Below are 13,920 nucleotides of genomic sequence, written 5' to 3' on the forward strand. Positions count from 1 at the left end.
GTAGAGTTTCAGTCAAGAGACTGCTGTAACCCCTCGTCTGTCTTTAGACAAGCAGTTTCCATCTTGCACTGTCCTCTTGGTCTTATAAAGAAAAACTGAAATGACTTTTGTTGATAAATATCTCAGGAATGATAAAAAGCAAATCTTATTGGACTTGGAAAATTTGGTAGCTGACAGATGTGATAAGAAAAATACATATAAAAAATACTCTGTTGACTACAACCACAACAGCTAAAGGATCCTTCATAAGGAATGTAGTAACATACAAAACTATTTTCCCTTTAGATTCTTATTGACTTCCTCTTTACATTGGAGGTACATTAAATTTGCATTTTTACGTAGCGCTACTTCAAAACACTTGGTCAAACAAATTATTCTTTCTAAGCAATGATGACACAAAGATATCCAGATCTTCTCTTTAGCTAGTTTTACTAGTTTGGTCTATCCACACATAGAACCTCTTGAATTAGGATATTTGGAGAGCTGTATGTGCCCTTAAGATTCTACCTAGGCTTTTTGCACCTTTGTTTCTATGAAAAATGAAGCAGGATAGCTGAACTACATCCTTCTTGAAGCCATCTCTCTACTTTATTGAGATTATAATTGTTCGGACATCAGCTCAGGTTCTATTCTTCTACACTCATGCTGCTCCTCAAATATTTTCTTCCACTAACAAAGGTGAAAGTAGTAATCAGTATTTCAAAATGCCCCTGCATTTGGAACAGGACACATCATAATTTGATTCCTCTTATGAATTCCTCCTTTTATCTTCTTTATTCCCTTTTGTACCCTGAAATGCCTGGAAATGTAGGGCATAGCATGTCCATGTAGATTCTGGTTTGAGTACACAAAATAGGTTGGCTGGAACAGACCATAACCAAAAAATGACAGCATGCCTTCTTGCCCAGGTGATCTAAGGCCACATTCCAGCAAATGTCAGTCATTTCTAACATGAGTCAGCATATTTGTGCCTGAGTTCTTGCAGCATGGGACATCTCTGGAATATGTCTGAGACAATCAACTAATATCCTTTATCAAGACTGAAAAATAGAACAGCAAATTCATACATATATAAATATGCACATATGCATACACAGACCCCCTGTAAAATATGCATACCAATACACACATATATATGTACATATGAGATTTTTCCTTGCAAAAATTTCAAAACATCTTCTTTTTGAAAAAGTTGAACACTGTTGCTACTTAATTATTTGTTCTTCTGAATAAATACGGAAAAGAGTTGAGCAGTTCACTCCTCTGCTCTTACGTCATGGCAAAATAATATAAATAATGGAACTTGAGAGGTTTGGATAAAACCTCGAAGTCCTGACTGTCTCACATACCCATCATTTTCCTCTAATGGAATCAGTTGTCTCTGATTCTTGATTGAGCTCCTGCCAGTTATAAACACTGTAAAGTAAAATAGTCAGCACCTTCCATGAGCCCTACTACAAAAACATAGTGCGTATTTAAGATCTCTAACAAACATCTTCCTGTTATAACCAGAGGGAACTCACTTTGGTTTGTACTATTCCATAAGAACTCTCTACAGTTTCGATGGGATCTGTGTCATGGATTTAGCATAATATGTCGCTACTGACATTTCCCATTTTCAGAGTCAATTGAACATACTGGTGATAGAAGAAACCCTTACTTGGTTGAGTCCTCTGGCATCCTTTTTTACGCAGAACGTCCTCTATTGAAGTGTCAAAGATTAACTGAATATTTTGCAAAAGACCCTGCAATAAAAACCAGTCAAAAACAAGTTACATCAATTTGGGATTAATCAACCGGTGACTTGTCTTATATTCATGCTATTGTCTGAATTTAAGCACAGGTAAATCCATTAAAAAAAACAACAACAAACAAAAACAAACAAACAAGAAAACTATGATGTAGCAAGCCTTGACACACAGTCATTGTGTTGATTTATTATCTTGTTATAAATTATTTGCTAATGTAAATATATTTGTATTATTGAATTATATAAAATTAGCTGCTTTCTGAAACAGGTCGCAATAAAACAGTAATTGATGAGCTGTGAATTCAAATCTTTATTTCCATAAAGCACATTTCAGGCTATAGTGCCATAAGAGATTGGCTATGGAGGCAAGACAGCCTATGAAATTCTTGCACCACCCTACTTCCATGTTTAGACATTAATTCCCAAGTACTATTCTCTGCTGTCCACTCTGGTGTGCTGGCATTACTACAAGGCAAAAAAAAAGACACTATCTGCTTCACTTTTTAAAATTCTCCAAAAAAAAATATTATGTTAACCACAGATTATCTCAGTGACTCAGATCACAGTATAGGTCCAAAAATAGTCCTGTCCGCGGAAATGAGTAGCATGCTTAATAATGGAGGCAGAAATGAAGGATTGAGGGCAAGAACTTTTGGCTTTCCTGCCAGCTACAGACTTCAGCATGTCATACACTGACTGGAGACTAGATGGCACAATAGGATGGAAAAAAAAAAAAGAAAAAAAGAAAAAGAAAAAAAGGCTAGGCTATTCAAATTTTGAAACCATGGGTTGAAGTTTGATTTCAAATTTAAGAGAAAACATCCTTAAAGCACTTAAACCAGATTACATCACTCTCAGACAGGAAGTAGATTTTTCAATTTATAGAAAAACTAAAAAGTAATTGCTTTATTTAAAATAAAAAGATATAAAGGAAACAAAAATGTTTTCAAAAAAAAAGAAAAAATATAAGCCTGATTGAAATATTCCATTCTACTTTTCTTCCAAATTTTATGGTGTTTTTAAAACCTGAAATTAAAAATTATTCAAATGGGAAAACAAAATATTCTTTAGGGATGGATCACCATGACACACTTCAACTTCAAAAATTCTTTTCCCCACCCCCTATACTTTTTCAAATAAAATTTCACAAATACTGACATTTTCCTGTGAACTAGACAGCATTCAGCAGCAAAAATGTATCTTCAAGGAAACTGCCAAAGTGTTCTACAAATCACCACAAAAATATGACATACTCAGATGTCTTACAGATGGAGAAGAAAGCAGGTTTTTTTCCATTGGAACAGCCAGACACCAGTTATATTCACTTTTCCTGGACTTATACTTTACCAGTCCTTTGGTTTCAGGAACACCAAAATTCACATAATCCTGGTCCAGCAATCAACCAAAAGACACTCCGGAAAAATTCTGTTTGGAAACATCCGCGAGCTCATCAAATCCAAGGGTTACCTTACCGCAGAGCTCCTTTCTCCAGGTTACCTACCCTGAAATGGTTCTCCCGAATAGCTCCCTTCGCCACATACATTCGACTATTTTCTGCTTTCAGTTGCTCATAGAAAGGCTCCTCCAGGATGAAGCTGTCAATGAGGTCACAGCCAACATAAAGATTGTAGTTCTCTCCTGTTATTTGCACAGTGAGATTCTTCCACTGCGAGTCCGCGAGGTCCACGTCTTCCAAGGAAATCACGTTCTGGAAGCCATCCACCCAGTAGATAAGGTCCAGGGTGTTGGCTCGGCCATTGGAAATAATCTCGAACTGTCTCTCACTGATGCCAGGACCCTCTAAAGCAAGAAGAGTGCCTCTAGATTGCCTGTCCTGCCTCAGGGTGGCTGAAAGAATAAAGCCCTCATTCTGTCGTATGAGTTTGACAATCTTTTTTAATTTCTCAGGTTTACATGGAGGAATATGGTCAAACCGAATGAAACGGTATGCTGGGACAGCAGGATCTGGACCCCGGAACAATTTTGCTCCAACTGTCTTTCGGTTTATGTTACTGATTTGAAGTAAATCAAAGGTGGTCTCTTCTTCCTTGTCACCATCTGAAAAAGTTAGTGTGCAACAATGATTACAAATACTGCCATAAGAAATACAACTCTGTACACTACACCTAATAACTGCAGTTATATAACAGACTTGAAGAATAACAGTGAACCTAGTACTTTCCCACTTTACAGACAGGACTGCATTTACTGGCAAGCTACAGTCATATTTTCCATCCATCATTTTAATTTAATGGTAACTCACTCCTTCTGGTATAAATATATATTTGACTATATAGCTACATAAATATTTTGTAGTATTAGATAATACTCACTTGTACATATACACATGTTGATTGTTTGTATATATATATGTATGTAACAAGATAATCATTACATATTATATATAATATGTATAGGATAATAAGAAAGTTAAGCCAATTCCTATATTTTGACAGACATTAATAAAAATCAAATATTGAGAAGCCATGTGGCCTGCCGACAGGAAGCTAGAAATATACTTTTTAAGAATTTAGGCCAAGACATCTGATGAAATGAGGACTTGGCACTGCGCCAATTTACATTCCACTTAAATTTGCTCTGTAGAGCTTTTGCTTCCTACTTTTCTCCTTTCAAAAACTTCATCTCTTTGGTTCTGTTTATGTTACTTTTACCATACATTTACACTGAATCAGAAAACATCATAGCAATTATTTATCAGATCATAAACTTTTAGATTAAAGTTTGCTACAGAAAACATTTTTAGATATAGTAATAAGGTAATTAATAATCTTCATTCACCAGTAGTCAGATGCATCATGCCCAGGTCCCTGCGATACATTTTACAAAATATATGCGCTTTAAAAAAAAAAAAAAAAAAAAGATTACTTCGTACACTATAGCGCAGTTAACTTTTTTAAATCAGCCTTTAGATCTGCAAGTTACTGTTCATCCAGTTAAGATGTGTCAGAACTTACCCTGAGCATTTGAAGAAGCCCACAAGGCAATCAAGACAGTTAGCCACAACAGCCCACTCCTGTGTAGCATAACTCCTATGAATAAAAGAAAAAGTAGAAAGTATTAAGGAAATAATCTTTTATCAACTACAAAAATGTTAATTCATCTCATGGCATGCCACAAAACTCTTATCCTTCTAATCAATTATACCTAAAAATCACAATGTCTTTTGCCTTTTTTTTTTTTCAATTAAAAGTTTGTTTGTTTCTGCTGCTTCTTTCTTACTGATGATTATGACCACAATTACTTAGTCTGGGGTGGGTTCTGATGTCAAAAATGAAATAATATGACATCAAGTGGAGCAAATATTAGCTCTTGAAAATAAGGCTCCTTTGTATATAAGTGTCTCTAACAATTAAAAGGGTAAAGACACCCAGAGAACATATGATGTAACTTTTTCCAAGATTTTCCAAGAGCTGGATAAGAACTATAGAAAATATGAGAGACAGTCTATCAGTTGTTCCAGAGTCGCTTTGGATATATATTCAGCAGATATCCAGCAGGATAACAGGATCTCACTAAATACCAGTTCTGAGTACTAGGTATACTTTTCAGGACTTTTTTCCATCTGTCATCATATAAACTACTTTCTTCATCTTACACGGACACACTTACTAATCCAGTTTTACAATACCCCATAAGCAACCACATCTGGAGAAAATGACTTTTAACGTGATGCTCTTTCTGTCCAGTGCCATTACACCATTATAAGCAACACAGATGTGCCTCCCCATGCGTGTCCTCCCAGAATGAATACAGCAGATGGGACATGTGGGCATTCATTCCTCTGGATGCAGATATATTATTCCAATACTTTAAACACTCTGCACATCTTTCTGGAAGGATTCAGAGAAAATACCTATTACTGGGACTTCCTCCCTTCATACAGCACTCATTGGTTCCCTCAAATGCCTCCACCGCATGAGTCTACCTACAAGTGCAGGGTCGCCCTGTGCATCCCTCGCACCCTGCTCTGCCGCAGCAGCGGCCCGCAGAGCCGGCGCCTCATTTAACACATCCCACCCGGCCCGGCGAGTCCCTCTGCCCGCGCCGGGCAGGTGCCTCTCCGGGGCAGCCTTCCCGGGACGGCAGCCTTCCCGGGACAGCCGCCCCCACGGCCGTCCCCGCGGCGGCTCCGGCCGCCACGTCCCGCCCGCGGGACCCAGTACCTGGCATGGGCGGTGCGAATGGGGCGCGGAGAGGCGGGCTGCTCCCGCGGCGAGGAGCCGGGCGCGCCGCGCGGAGGGCTGCGGAGCGGGGAGCGGAGCGGAGTGCGCTGCCGGCCCGGCCCGCCGCGACGCCGCCTTTATGGGCTGCAGGCCGGACCGCGCCGTCAATCAGCAGCGCCGGGCGCGCCCCCGCGGCCCCGCCGTGCCGACACCCCCCGTCCCTCGCCTACCTGCAGGGTGGCCCGGCCCCGGCGGCCCCACCGACCGCCCTTCGCCGGGGCGGGTACGGCCGCGGCCGCGGCCGGGAGGCGGGACGGGACCGGCCCTCCGCCTACAGGCCGGAGCGGGGGCTTCTGCTCGCGGAGCCTCTGCCCGGAGCGCGGTGCCGGTGCGGGGACGAGCTCCGCGGGCCGAGGCCGCCCTTGCGGCGGGGCGCCCGTGCGCTGCTGCCCGCAGCGCGGCGCGGGACCCGCCGGACCCTGCGGAGCCGCCGGCTCCGGGACCCGCGGGCGCAGAGCGCGGCCCGGAGGGGGCTTTGGGGAAGCTCGCTGTTCCTGCAAGCTCTGCTTCCAAAATGAGCCTTCCCCGCGGCAGTGTCGTCTTATTTTTTATGATTATTATTTCCAAATTACAGCGGCAGCTCAAAGACAAGTCTTTCGGCAGTCTTCTCCCACCCATCTCTCTAAACTCTTCTCAAGTACAGCAGCTTCTCAAGTGACACCCGCACTCCTATTAATCCTTTTCTAGTCTACACAGCACACTTATACACACTTACCCCTTGGATCACAAGGAGAGTGTGGTAGGCTTCCTTGTCTTTTAGTGTGGGGACCAGCACCACAGGCTTATTCAAAGCAGCACACAAGAAATCTCACTGTTTTGCATTACTTCCTATCCTGTTGGGAGGACTGGAAAGTGTCTTCATACCCAAAGTGTCCAGTCTCATCCCACACACTGGTGGATCCCACCACTGAGAAGCAGCTGGCACAGCTGCACACACTAAACTCCACACAGAGCTGAGGACTGAATCCCTGTGGTAGGTCCATACCCCAAGGCATGGAAACCTTCTGGAAGTCAAATGAGGAGCTGGGGATCCCTGCTGCTGAGGCCTGATCTGGGCTTGCACAATATCTGTGGAAAGGTGCTGCAGCTGATGTGAAGAGACATGGATGCAGAAACTGGAGCATGGTCAAATGTACAGGCAAATGTGGGGGAAAAGTTGGTAGAAAGGGATGGAAAAAAATATGAGAAATTACCGATTTTTCTCATCAAGGTTTGAAATTTCAGTAGAAAAACAAGTTGATCTTTCAAAATCCAGAAGACTTCAAAAGGCTTGATTTGTAACTGCAGTAGAAAATGCCAGCTCAAGCGTCACTGACTTTCCCTCTTGCCATGGGAGCTCTTTCCAGTTTGGCTGCCCTTGGCCCTGCAGGGTGCTAGGTGCCAAGGGAACTTCTCTTTTCTTACAGGGTCCAAAGGACTGAGCCAAACTAGGAGGGAGATGACTATTTTGTCTTCCTAAGGCATTTGGTTTTGTGAAACCTCAAGAATTTAAAAAGTAGCTAATGAAGTTCACAAAACCTCAGATTTTACTGAGTTTACTCATCACTCCACTGTATTAAGATTTAGTCTTTCTGCATGTTGCTGTGTGATGTGTTTTCCACAGGACTTTGAAGAGCACTAACATTGTTCCTTAGTCAGGAACAGATGGCAAAGGGGCAGTACTGGGCTGAGTGATCTAGAAACTATCTTTTGAGATAAAGCAGTTTGCTACTGGTGCATTCATAGAAGATTTTTTTTTTCCTCTGCAGAGGTTTTCAAGTTAGTAAAAAGGCAGTAGGAAGTAAAGGGATAAATTTAATCCTGATTGCTTTTAACCAGTTACCACATAATAAAACTCTGCTTTCCATCTCAATGGGTGTTTTAGGAAAGAGGGATTGACAGCACATTTTTTTCAAGCTGAGTGATTTATATATAGGATGATGACCTCTGAGAAGATAGATTTGCTTCTGTTCTTTCCATGACTGTGAAAATGCTCATTGCTAATTTTCTCCAGGCCACCTTTAAAGAGGTAAACACCATCTTCTTTCCAAAATTCCTAAAAGAAATGCTGACTAAATTGAAGTCCCACTCTGCTTTCTCCACCTAGCCAGTGTATGTCTGTAAACACTGGAGATTCATAGCTCATATTTCTCAGTCACCTGTTTTCTTTTAGTGTACTGTAAATGTGAGCAATCATAATTAGAGGAATTGTGAAGTTATATTTACTAGCATTAAGGAGCATTGGTGATGTAACAGTATTTTAGTGTTAATAGTTTGCTCAAGTGTCGTATTTTTCATTGCATTTTACTTTATACTGGAACATCACAAGTGCACATCAGTCCTTTTCATTCCTTTATGCTACTTCCTTTTGCCTCATTTTATCTACCATTTTGGTCATGCAAGGTAGAAGACAATACTGAAAATAAAAAGGGATTGGGAGGATTCTGGTCCCCTGCTGTCTCACAAGAATTGTGATTTGTTAAATCTTCATCATAATATCCTGAATCCTTGTTTTTGCATAAGTCTCTGTCACTGACAATCAATCAGACTTAGTTTAGGTCAGGAGAAGATGAAATCCCACTAAAGAAGTGGAATATGTTTTGCATATTAGAAATTTATTTTCCATTGTATTTCTGATTAAATTAGAGTGATTGTGGCATGACACCAGAAGACAAATTCCATGAGTTCTGCTGGGTCTTCATTTCCTCATCTTTCCACAAAAGCAATTGCACAATCATGGAGATCTTACTCTACAGTCTTGGGTCTCATCCGATGTTGATGAAAATTATTTCTGAAAATAGCCTCCAATGGGCATGAAGAACTTTCCCAGCAATTTCAGCATAGTCAGAACTTTATTGAGAGAAAAAATAATTGTGGTGTAGGTCACAAGAGATTTTTAATTATGTCACTGATTGTATATAAACATAGTTCTGCCTTATTTTTTGCTAAAACACAAGTTCATAAAACAGTGGGATTTGTGCTGCATTTCTAAGGTGTGTGAAAGGAGACTTACATGAATGATCCTTCTGCTTTCAATGTGAGATACTTTTGTGAGCAAGAGTTTCAATATCTCAAAGAATTAGATGTAGGTTAAATGTTTCATGGGAATTTCTGGTTAATTCATAGAAGATAGAAATTAGCAGATGTAATAAGAATAAGCAATAATAAATTATCAATAGCAATGACAAGGGCTAGTTCTTACAATGTCTTTTCACCTGCCGTACATTCACAAGTGAGGTCAATGTTTACAGATAGAGAAATAGAGAGGAGAGTGAGTTGCAAGGGATCGCCCAGAACACTAAGGACAATCTTAGGAAATTTGCTCAGTTCTTCTGTGTCCACATCTAATCTTTTGTTCTCTGAAGCGGTATCTCCCCATGTCTTGCAGTCTCCAACATGAAGGAATGAATAACAAACAGATACATTGCTATAGTTTCTGTGTGAGAGCATCATGCAACAATATTTCCACAGATGTCATTTCACAGACACTTTAATTGTCTATGGCTATTACTCTGGTAAAAATCACTTGTCATTGCAGTTTCACCAAGGATAACAACACTCTGATCATTGATGTAGATTGTGCAGATTTTTCTTTTCAGCACAATGTCATATATACATACCAGACTTAGAAGACAGCAGTATGATGAGAAAGAAGTTTGTCTACATTGGTTCTCTGGAGAACAGAGCAAATGTCAAGTTCATTTTGTACTCTTTTTTTTAAGCATAATATGTTGATTTCCTGTGTTATTTCATTAAAAAATCATAAAAGAAGTGATTTTCACAAACTCAAAATGGTGCAAAGTTTAGTCAGAGGCCTGTAGATAGCAGTGTTCTCCAGGGCTAGCGTACTGGGTAACCAGTGCTAACATACTAGGTCCAGTATTTTTCAGTCTCATTATCAGTGACCTGGATGAAAGAGCAGAGAGCCCTCTCAGCAGGTTTGATACAAACCTGGGAGGAGTGGCAGATGCTATTCAGAGGGATCTGGGCAGGCTGGAGAGATGGGCAGAGAGGAACCTCATGGAGTTCTGCCAAGGCAAGTGCAGGGTCCTGCACCTAGAAAGGGATAACCCCATGCATGAGGACAGGTTGGACGCTGACCTGATGGAAAGTAGCTCTGCAGGGGAGTTCTGGGAGTTCTGGTGGACAAGTTAACTGTGAAAACCAGCAGTATGAGGTTGTGGCCAAGAAGGCCAATAGTAGCCTGGGTTGCATTAGGAAGAGCATTGCCGGGAGGTCAAGGAGGCAATACTGCCCCTTTACTCACATCTGGAGTACTGTGTCCAGTTCTGGGCTCCTCAATACAAGAGGGACATGGAACTGCTGGAGTGAGTGCACTGGAAGGGTACTAAAATGATTAAGGGGATAAGAAATGATCTCTCAGTAGGACAAGCTGAGAGAGCTGGGTCTGTTCAGCCTGAAGAAGAAAAGGGTGAGACGGAATCTAATCAGAGTATAATGGCCACAAACTGAAGCACCAGAAGTTCCAAAGGAACTTAAGGAAGAATTTCTTGACAGTGAGGGTGACAGAGCACTGGAACAGGTTGCCAAGAGATGTTGTGGAGTGTCCTTTTCTGGAGATCTTCCAAACCCATCTGGATCCCACCCTGTGCCACATGCTCCAGGTGTTCCTGCTGGAGCAGGGGGGTTGGACTAGAGGATCTCTAGAGGTCTCTTCCAACCTTAAGGATTCTATGATTCTATGATTCTGTCTGAAGAAATGACCATGGACTTTGCAAGTACCAGTTGGTATATTTTTACAACAATCTGTCACAGAGAGAAATGTTATTACCACCCTTTTACAAATTTTCTCTTTGCTTAACAAAGTGTTCAAACATAAAATTATGTTCAGTGGTGAGAGCAGTATGAACTCTGCTTTTAAAATTAAAAAAAATATATGAGTAGTTTGCTAAGTTGTTCCTGCATGCTTTGACTTGTATCACACAATAACTCATGGAAAGGGCCATAAACAGAGCCATAGGCTTCTAACTCGCAGTTAGAAACTTGAAGACTAGAAACACCTGGAAAATTGTTTTCTGATTGTTTGTTTGTTTGTTTTGTTTTGTTTTCCTTACAGTACTTGCAAGCAAACAAATGCCCATCTACAGACACTTAAATATGTCCTTAGCCTTTTAATATATATTTTTTTGTATTCATTTTTCAAATGTGAGCTGCTGAACAAGCTAGGGATACCAAATATTTTCAGTCTCCAAGACGAATATTCCCCCAGCATTGAAAATGTTCAATAGATCCCACACTGTTGCTCTGGGTTCCAAAAATACCTTTTACTAGCTTCAGAACAGATTTATTATCAAAAGACCTGATTTTATTGCACTTTTGCTACCTGGTTTCTAATACTGTCACAATGGTACTGCTATTCTCAGTTATAGCAGCAATAGACTATATCAATACAACACTGTCTTTTAAACATCTAAGCCTGTTCTTAATTCTCAGGCTATAATATTATAATTTTTATTTGCAGTACTGTGCTGTATCTATGTTATATGGAATTAAAATTCTTGTATTTTGTATCTTGTAGCCCACATCTCAAAGCTTTTACCCTATTTGGATGTAATTCTTATTTTGAAGTAAAACGTGTTGAAGCTGATAGAAGTTTTAGTGGAAGAGCAAGTAAATAGAACTGAAACAATAATTCAGTTGGCCCAGAGTGGTTCAGCCCAGGTCATAAAAGTTGTTCAGGCAACTAGTGCACTTCAGTAGGAGATAAGAGGCAAACTATCACTGAGCTTTGGGTCTATGCTCTTTTCACTTATTTAGATGAAATGAAGCACAAAACTCTTACAGAAGGTTTAGGAAATATTATCAATTGTTTGAATGATTTCAGTGTGTAAAGAATTTCTTATTATAATACGACCCGTATTTGTGTTTCAAAAGAATTATGTCCTGTCCCTATTTCAATCATACAAGTGTCCCTTGAAATTCAGGTTATTTATTTCCACTGTGATATGTGCTTACTTTTGCAGGGGTTAGAGTCTGCAGGGACTTGAGGTGGGAATTTAAGGAAGAAATCCCTCTGTTGCCCAATGGCAGCTCCAAGACCCTCAGGTGATGCCTCCACTGCGCTCCCTCTCCTCCCAGACTGCAGTACCTTGCAGGGATCCCAGGCACCAGCAGCCTTGCCCTGGCTCTCCACTGCTCAGGTCTGAGATCAAGGTCTGATCTCACCAGTCATAGGGCCTGCCTGAACCAGGGATTCACAGATCCTGAAAAGATCACGGAACACAACTGGGAAGTGGAACTGAATGGAAAGAAAGCCCCAGCAGGGAAAGAAAATAACATACTCACAGAATTGACTTTGATTGCAACAAGTTTGAAAGGCCACAGAAAACAGTCTGAGTGCTTGATATCTCTTCATAGAGAGTTCAAAAACTCCCACAGACCAAGCCATGGGTCCCACAGGATAGAGTGAAGAGATAAAAGAAAGTAATTCATGAAATTCCCACTGCTGCTAGTGGGGCTCCCTTTGAGAGAAAAATTCAGCTGTGGCCTGAAAATGGTTATGATGATTAAAGCTGAGCAAATAATTCCCATATATTTTTTTCTAGTCTGTGCTTTCCCATTTTTCTCCTTCTAAGAACAACCACACAGAGACCACAGCTTCCCTTAGCATTAATTAATTAGTTGAATATGTTCATATAGCCTTTATTTGCATTGTTGGTGAATATTTAAAATCCAATTTGTCTTGCTTGGCAGTAAATGGTCAGGGGAGTCAAATGGCAGCGTTTCAGCTCCCCAGTCGCATGCCATCACTTCCCTTGCAAGTATTTGGCGATGCAAATTAAAAATATGTCCTCTGATGGCACTCAAGTATACATTTTGCTCTGAAATGAAACCACTCCTCCACATAAATTTCAGTCACATACGCTTTGTTCATAAAGGCTTCTAAATTAAATTAAAGTTGAAGAAAATCAGTTCTGCTTTGATTTCTGTTGCTTGTTATACTGGAATAACTGTTACTCTTGAAAAAAATAATGGGGAGAAATTTACTCTTTTTATAGCAATAGTCTAGTTAATCTAATATAGCTGTATAATGAAAATTTGAAGAAACTAGAGCAAAGGAAAAAAAATCTATTACAACATACTCCAGAAATAAAACAATGCATCTCCACACACAGTAATCCAGCTGACACTTTTTGAAAATCAATCTTTTTGTATCCATTACTATGTTTTTGTATGTTCTTGGGAAAAATCTGTACCGAAGGAATTTGTGCCAGTTCTTGCAAATTACTGGCTATACTTTGATTGGTAGGTGGTTCTACATTTCACTCAAGAGCTAATTGGCTTCATATCAGCCAGAAGAGTGTAAAAGAAAACTGTAATTCCCCACTCTTTTCCTACAAAACACACTATTTCTATCTCCTACAACAGAAAGTGTAAGCTAATCAACTTTGATATAATGCAACATATATAGGGTTTACTGATGGTAATGTTTTGCTTACTTTTAATTTCATTGGGTTTACTATGTCACGGTAATTAATTGCATTTCTCTACAGCACTATTATTTTCTTAAAATCACGTCAGTCTCCTTTTCATGAATGTTAACACTGGGGTAGTAGAGTGGGGCACAGGATATTCACTGACTGGTATTCATCACACTAAGAGTGATGTTAATGTTTCTTTTTTTTTTTTGCTTTTATTTATTTTGTTTTTATCACAGAATATTAACCTCTAGGAAACTACATAACAAAACTGGTTCTGCTTCAAGGAAAGCTCCACTGTCAAGAAGTAGTCTGATCATGTAACAAATCCTCATTGTTATGTTCACTATATTAAGGAAAAGAAAGGAAGTAAAGTTGAATGTTAAGGGTTTTGTGCAATTTGATTAATTTTATACAGAGGTATGGATGAGTCAGTGTTCATGGGACATTGGTGATGAGTGGCTATATATTGATGAGGCCTGCATGGTGTTATACTAATGAACTTGTG

The 13,920-nt window shown here is 40.1% G+C and overlaps 1 protein-coding gene across 1 annotated transcript in view; it reads right to left on the reverse strand.

The window, feature by feature from the left end:
- The window catches only part of THBS2 (thrombospondin 2), a 31,376-nt gene extending 25,877 nt beyond the window's left edge, over positions 1 to 5,499 (reverse strand). Inside the window, exons 1-4 of the mRNA XM_010221569.2 lie at positions 5,400 to 5,499; positions 4,726 to 4,800; positions 3,252 to 3,808; positions 1,661 to 1,745 (exon numbers count right to left, since the gene is read on the reverse strand). Of these exons, the coding sequence (XP_010219871.2) occupies positions 1,661 to 1,745; positions 3,252 to 3,808; positions 4,726 to 4,800; positions 5,400 to 5,499 (817 nt within the window). The remainder of the gene's footprint in view (positions 1 to 1,660; positions 1,746 to 3,251; positions 3,809 to 4,725; positions 4,801 to 5,399) is intronic.
- Positions 5,500 to 13,920: the final 8,421 nt, after the last annotated feature.

Source organism: Tinamus guttatus, unplaced genomic scaffold (assembly GCF_059628265.1).
Source record: "Tinamus guttatus ecotype Peru unplaced genomic scaffold, ASM5962826v1 Tinamus_guttatus_pri_ptg000601l, whole genome shotgun sequence".
Classification (NCBI taxonomy): Eukaryota; Metazoa; Chordata; class Aves; order Tinamiformes; family Tinamidae; genus Tinamus; species Tinamus guttatus.